Here is a 7591-nt window from a genome sequence, read left to right as displayed (position 1 = left end):
TTTTTTAGTCATAAAGGAAAGGTTAAGCTTAAAGTTGGCAGACCTCAAACCACAGCATGCAGATCTTTAGGATTGTGTTCCTGACCAAAAAAAGGAGGAATCTGTGAAAAGTGAACATTCCATGAAATAAAAACCAAAAACTCACAGCATTTTGGTGATGCACTAACTTAATGCTACCTTTCCCTCCCTCAGCACGAAATGCAGATGCCATAAATAACTGGAGCTCCTTGAAACGTTAATCCTAAAGCTCCTGCAAAACCACAGTACCTTTTCTAAACCATATGAAAATGCAGATGGGTTCATGCTATTTAAATAAATGTGAAAGCAATAGTACAAATGAACAAGCACTGACAGCGAGGGAAAAAGAGGTTGACACACAAAAAGCAGTCACCATGACCAGGGATACCTCACCATGTGTTCTGATATCAGTTCATGAGGGTTTAGATTCTGGGGTTTAGTGGGCTTTCTGGGGTTTATGGTTTGGTTTGTGATTGTGAAGTTTTTCTGGTTTGCTTTTTTCAAAATGCACATGAATCAGTAACGTGATTTTCAGTTTCTCACAAAGGAAAAGATCATGTTAATGTATATCAAGATGGCATTTAAATTATCAGGTTATTTTCCACAAATTAGACTAAACAACATAAAAATGAACACTAACAACACTTTCAAGGGATTTGTTTATTTTTGGTTTACAAACAAAGGCACCCAATATTTCTGTTTATGTCTTATAAAAGCTCACAGATCTATCATTTGTTTCCAAACATCTGTTCCTACAGCAGAGAAAAACATAGGAAAATGTCTTTATTTTTCCTGGTCCCCAATTTAAAAACCAGTAACAGTTCAGTGATAATATTGTTTCAGTCTGCTCCTCTTCCTATTAACCAGCTGATAACCCTCCTGTAACTTGCTAATCAAAACACTGAGTCTGCCTTCCTGGACCAAAATATAGTTCCAGTATATTTCTAACCAACATCCTTTATGTGCAATCACTGGTGTGAAGAACTGCAGGAGGACAGGACTCCCATATGGAAAAAATCCAATAGTTCCAGGTAGAATTTCACAGACCGAGCACAGGAAGTGACAAAACCAGCAGAATAAATGTGACATTGACTCTACTGTCAGTTCAATAGGATGACTGATGAATTGGTGTAAAATACCAACAGGGCACAGAACAGCAGTCTCCAAAGAGGGGAAAAAATGGGTCTCTAAATTGGCAAATGTTTAGTGTAGAGGTTAAATAAGCTTATGCTTAAAGTAATCCCTCTCCTTATTATTCATCCAAAATACTAAATTTCTAAGCAGTGTCTTGGACCAGAAGTATTGGGTTCATTGGCTTCATAGTTTATCTCGGTGTTAACAAATCAGCATTAGAAGTATCATGTTAAAATGTTCATATATTATGTTTATAGTTAGAAACAACCAAAATTCCTAAGTGGATTGTTTCACAGAACAACTTTCAGAGTATGATGTACTTATCTTTAGCAAACTTCAGCCACGTGCCAACATGGGACAAGGGGTCTCACTGGGCAGGAGGCCCCTCTGAATAAAGTCTATAATTCAAGAATGCTTAAGCATACTTTCAGGTCTAGTGAGATACTTGGGGAGGCAGCTAAAAAAGTCATACACCTACTGCATCTGTTAAAGTGTAACATCTCCAAGCACAGAAGCCTTAATTGATTTCAGCCACAGTCAGAGGTCTCTCACACAAGGTGTGGTCCTAGACCATTTAGGCTTTTCAGCACTAGCTTTATATATACACCAGGAATTTTAAAAAGGAATTACAGCTGAACTACTTACTACAGAATATTTAGCTTCAACAAGGAAGCCATTATAATTTCAAAATGAGATATACACCTGCAGGAAAGGTGCTCTCTTTAAAGTAAGAGTTTTAGAAGAATAGCAAAATAAGTTCTTTACAAATTTAATTCAACAGGACAAAAAACTACCAAGGGCAAGTAAAATGTAGTTCTTGTGTAATTAAGTCATTATTTGCCTTTCCAGGCAGATTTAAGAACAAACTCATCAGTACACACTGATTTGAATGAACAAGCACTGGGCAAGAGTGCTGGTCAGTGCATGAATTAGAGGAACACTACAGTGTTTTCAAATCTGTGCAACCAAAATTTAAAGGGATCTTCATGTATTGCCTTGGATTAAAGAAATAAGGATTTAGTCTTTTCTTACAACTTGCCATTTTTACAAATGTCTTCCCTACTGAAACAAAGTAACAAGCAGGAAAAAATCCAGATTTCTTCAGGTTTAAACCTAACAATTTAAGTCAAAAGACAGGTGGAAGAGCTGTTAACATCTTTTAATTTTGGAGCAAGCTGCATCTTACTCTGCTTACCCAGTGAAATGAGGCTTTACTAGGGCAGGGATGAGAAAGTGTGCTTGTGCATTGGTGTTGCCCATGCATCAAATTTAACAGCTCAGATTTTGAAAAAAATTAATTCTTGAAGTATTTGCTAACATTGCTTACAACTTCAAAACAGGTGTATCTCTTAATGAAAGTCTACAGATCTTCCAGCTACTATTACCAGCAATATAAATAGCAACCAAGCATAATAAATTCCTTTTCATTACATTTACCCTTTGAAGTCAGAAGAAGTGCTGGCTCTGTGTTCTCAATAAAAAAAAAAAATAAATCATTAAAAAGAAAACAGTCAATGCCTTTATTTACCCCTCTCTGGGTAACACTTCCTTTTATCTGCTCAATGCAAGGATCAGTTCTGCTTTCAGAGTAGCAAATTGTTCACGCCAACGCAAATGCAAGTTGGACACAGCTAGGTTCAAGCACAGAACCGAATCACAAAGTGCATTCTGAAGCCCAGATATACAAACAGCCTTTCAGTAAATAAGGAAGGTTGGTTCATTTTTTAATTTTTTTTTTTCTTTTATGCAAAGGAGGCACCATTGATGCATCCCTACTTTGAGGGCAAAGGAAGAAGTGGTAAAGCCTAAAGACAAATTACAAAAGTTCTCAATTATTTTATTTCAGGAGATCCAGAGTCATTTGTACACTTCTGCAACTTGCAAAACCCTTTGTAATTTAGAAGAACATCAAATAAATAGGTCTACAGCAACTAGTATCTACTATGCCAATATTTATCTTGCTCAATGTGGAGTAAAACTCAAAAGAAAAAAAAATAATGTTAAGGCAGATTCCAATCAAACACGTTCCAAATTGCACAGTTATGTTGGTCAGTGGTCTAATATGTCTTCCCCAGGTCAAAGAGTTAAAGTTATCTAAATGCTTTTCTAAGCCAATTCAGCGTGGCACTTGCTCTTTAGATTTGCTCCATTTCCAGAAGATACACAGCTAACGTTACCAATACCATCCCGCTTATTTCTCACCTCAGTTAAAAATGAAATGATGCTTCACGAAATGTGAGATGATTACAAGTTAAAGGGTTTGTGCAGTTAGACCACCATATGCATAGATGTCCTAATGCTAAATCCTCTTCCTCAGTATCTCATTGTGCTGGAGGCTCTGAAGTAGGAGAGGAACTTGTAGCACAGACTAACCACGAAGTACCAGATGTTTCTGGCCATCTGAGACCTTGCGATGAAGACGCGCCAGATCAGGATCACGAGGATCGTGTTGAAGCCGTAGCGAATGTTCCTTAACCTGGGCAAAAACAAAAGCAATCACTAAGTGTCAACATACAAAGAACACTAAAAATTAACTTCTGGAGTAGAACACAATTTATTTATTCATCTCGCAATACCTTATGAGTAATGACAAAAGTGAGTAACAAACAGAGAAGACTTTTTGCTGGAGCTCACCCCTAGGTCAGGGGTGGCTCCGTGTGGTGGAAAAAACTTCTCCTCCAGCCCGTGCTTCCAAAGAAAGGCTCAGCAGTCTCTGTTGTCCGGTCTCAAGGCAGTTTATTGCAAGTTATCTAAAAGATTTTCTTCTGGGGCTGCTGTGGTTTGCTCACAGCTCAGGCAGAGGCACACACACACCCTGACATCCTCTCTGACCCCGACTGCTTCTTCTCTCCCCGCCCAGGGCTGCTGCTGTCTTTTATATGGGACATTGCATGTTCCATGGTTACAGTTTTTCCCAATGCCTATTACCTATATTAAATGGTGCTTTTCTACTCTAAACCAATCTGTGAGTTCCAACATCACCAAGAACATGGAGGTGAGGAAGAAGAGAGAGGAAGGACAGGACAGGCACAAATCCCAAATCCATCTTAAAACCTCTGACCCCCATGTACAAAACCAAAACCCCCCTGTACAGCACTCAAAAATTCTTCCCTTTGCTTTGTAACTACTTCTACTTTAATATCTAAAGTTTTGTGACTTCTTGTTATTCCTGCAAGGTTGGTAAATCGTTCCATGGTTCAAACCCAAAATCACAGCTGTTTCCAGCTGCCTGCCAGGGTCTCAAATGCTTCTGACCTGGACCTGGAACCTCCAAAAATGTCTGAGGGACATTTTGAGTTCCGACAGCTTTTCACTGCTGAAAAGCAGAATGAAAAACCAAGGAGCAGAGTCAGCCCTGTTGCTCAGCACATGTACTTCTGCTTTAGAGCTGCTTGATGGAAACGTCCTCTAGCCAACAACACAGTGATAACTTACCTATAGGAGGCTGCCAACCAGAAAATATTTAACACTGAACTTCCCTTCTCCCCACCATATATTTAAAACTTCTTAAATACGTCAAAGTAACTCTAACTGCCACTGATGACAGTAACAAGAAAAAAAACCAAACCACCTCACCCTATCATAAGAACTCATTAGATTTTCCAGACATTTACAGCCAAGGAACCCAGCCTCCTCACTGCAATTTTAAGCTCCTTCCTTCTCAAGGAACTGTATTTAAAGTGCAGGATAAACTAAGTGACCTTTTAGAGCAACTGTGCTTTTTAACAATCTTCTGGCATGTAGAGATGGAAATGTTAAGAAAAACAACAAGAATTTTCTCTGATTTCTTAGAAACAGAGCAATCTTTTTGCCTCAGTAGATTGTGACAATTTATATTTTAAAGGCAGCTCTTTTTAGGGAACTACTGCCTTTATCTTGTTTACAGGTAAGGCTTTACAAATCTTATTTGCAGAGAAAAACAGTTTAAATGTGTGCGTTACAAAAGCAATACTTTTTTATACACTTGAGGAACAAATCTACCCAGTGGTTCCCTAGAGAAAAATGTCCCCTGGGCTGCCAAATCTGGCTAATACTAAGGCAGTGGACTCCAAGTTCAGATTAGAGTTAAGAACTAGATGGTAATAAAAGAGACCAAATTAATATCTCGGAGTAAATGTAAGTCAGAATCTAAACCTCTTGCTGAACAATCCACTTACAAACTTTAGAGCTGGGGCAACTAAGGCTGCTCCAATACAAGATTATTTCTTGAGTCATTTTCATTATGAACCTTTACACAAAGAATAGCAACTATGTGATCATTTCTATTCACTTTTTAATGGCATCTAAATAGAAATTTAAAAAAACACCCCAACAAGACAACCCTGAAGGGATACTTGTTTAGCTATTTCTACAATTATCATTTAGAAAAACACCCCAACAAAACAACCCTGAAGGGACACTTGTTTAGCTTTTTCTACAATTATCGCAGATACCATCTCTCAAAAATGTGTTTGTCATTTCAATATATACCAAACCCCTCCACAGCTGCAAATCCTTGTCTTTAGAAGGACAACACAAGTCACAACTTGGATTGTTTCTCTTTGCACTATCAGGATTGAAGATATGATGTAGCATTGCAGAAAAAGACAATTTTTATTTCACTATTAAAAGAGACAAATCAGAATGTCTACAGTTGCCTTGATGAATCAGCCAAGAACAAAACAAGGGCAACTGTGCTAATAAAATTTTAGACAGTACCAGTCCATCCAAATGGCAGGAATTAAGAGAATTAAGAGAAAAAGCTAAAGGAGGTCATCCTAGAGCACCAACATCAAAGTGTCCTGCTCTGAAGTGCAGAGCCTCTGCTTATTTACCTGCCTCAAAAGCTCACATTCCCAGAGCAGCTATTGTTCTCATAAACCTCCCAAAGAAACCATTATGACCTGTGTAGCCACTTACCTCTGACCTTCCAAAAGACACTTGGCTAAAATCAAAAACCTGGATTACAGTATGCACACTAGTGATCCCAGACTGAAACTGTAACTATTAATTCTTGGGGCAACTCAGGAACAACAACTACTTTAGAAAATGCTTCAGACCACTGGATTAGAACAGAATTGTGGAGAACCTAAACAGTTGCTATTAAAAACAATTTAGTCATTACATGGAAAAGCAAAAGCAAAATGAACAAATGCAGAGCATAGAAAATATAAAATTACACATAAAATAAATTTAAAAAATTAAGATTATACTTACTTATTTAAGTGTTTCCTAGCTGCAGGGAGGCCTGACATTTCTTCATTCAGCACATATTTCTTCGTCCCCAGGCAGTAATTTTCCATATATTCTGCCCAGTGTAGTTGTCGAACATCAAAATTAAATGTCTGCATAAGAAAAAGCTTTCACTGTTAGTTTCCTAAAAATTCACCTCTATAAATTTAAATGAAAATAAATGTCTTTATTCCAGATAAATCCAATTTGCCTTTGACACAAGAAGGTTATCCTATCCTTAATCCTAGAAACAGTCCAGATTTAGGTTCAATTTCTGATTCAACCACCTGCTCGTGACATAATCTCTTCCAAATTCCAGTCACTTCATGCCTTATTTTCCCTCCTCAGCAGTATTACTCTCTTCTCCACTTCTCAGTTTTCCCACTTCAACTGTCTGTAAGGAATTCTGTTCTAAAAATAACTATTTTCTAGTATGTTATTTATTTTTAAGCAACAAAATAATTCTAATATGCTCTAAAATAAACACTGCTCTGTGCCAAGTACAGTTTGGCAAGTGCAGGTTGCTGTTAGCTGTGCTTGGAGTTGTACATTTATATTTTAAGTACAATCATCTGAATGCCTTCTGCAGGAGAGAAGATCACTACAATGAACTTGATGCACAAGTTTTTTACTGATGTATTGATTTCCTCATCTCAAGATTCTGCAGTGACAGTGTTTAAATCCCAACAAAAAGCAGCAATTTGAAAATACTAACATTCAGACTGTCTGGCATTTTGTTTTTCAAGTTATTCCTGAACTTAAGTTGCTAGGGAGGCAAGAGGACAGGAAGGGGTGGAAATACCATCCACACAAAAATCACCAAAAGTTATTTTATTTCCTACATTTAGACAGCTTATTTAGGAATTTGGCAGATTTTCTAGAATGTAACTACTGAACTGATTCTGGAAAACACTTCAGTAGCAAAGACATCTTAAGAATGACAAAGCTGTTCCAAAGGAATAAGGGAATCTGAGTTTTTAGAACTGTAACTGTTAATTTTTATTCTGCTGAATACTAACCAAAGTCATAGCAGAAGGGAAGTTTAAATTCAATTGGGGCACCTGAGTCATTATTGGTGGAAGAGGTAGGGAAAATTTGGAGTAAAGTTAAACCTGGGAAGAAACAACTTTTCTTTCTCTGTCAACAAACTGTCATCCTTGTTTCACTTCTCCCTGCCCTTCTTCATCTCCTCACGTCCCTGATGTAGCTTTTCACACAGCCCTGGCCC

The 7591-nt window shown here is 37.7% G+C and overlaps 1 protein-coding gene across 2 annotated transcripts in view; it reads right to left on the bottom strand.

Annotated features, from left to right (window-relative positions):
- Positions 1-663: 663 nt before the first annotated feature.
- FAR1 (fatty acyl-CoA reductase 1) overlaps positions 664-7591 on the bottom strand; it is a 34489-nt gene continuing 27561 nt past the window's right edge. For both annotated transcript variants that reach the window (XM_021527563.2, XM_021527564.3), the window contains exons 11-12: positions 6349-6476; positions 664-3628 (exon numbers count right to left, since the gene is read on the bottom strand). In XM_021527563.2, coding sequence (XP_021383238.1) covers positions 3466-3628; positions 6349-6476 — 291 coding nt within the window. In that variant the 3' untranslated portion in view covers positions 664-3465. The remainder of the gene's footprint in view (positions 3629-6348; positions 6477-7591) is intronic.

This window comes from Lonchura striata, chromosome 6 (assembly GCF_046129695.1).
Source record: "Lonchura striata isolate bLonStr1 chromosome 6, bLonStr1.mat, whole genome shotgun sequence".
Lineage (NCBI taxonomy): Eukaryota > Metazoa > Chordata > Aves > Passeriformes > Estrildidae > Lonchura > Lonchura striata.
Note: the sequence above shows the minus strand (reverse complement) of the source record. Positions and strands in the feature narration are given on the sequence as shown.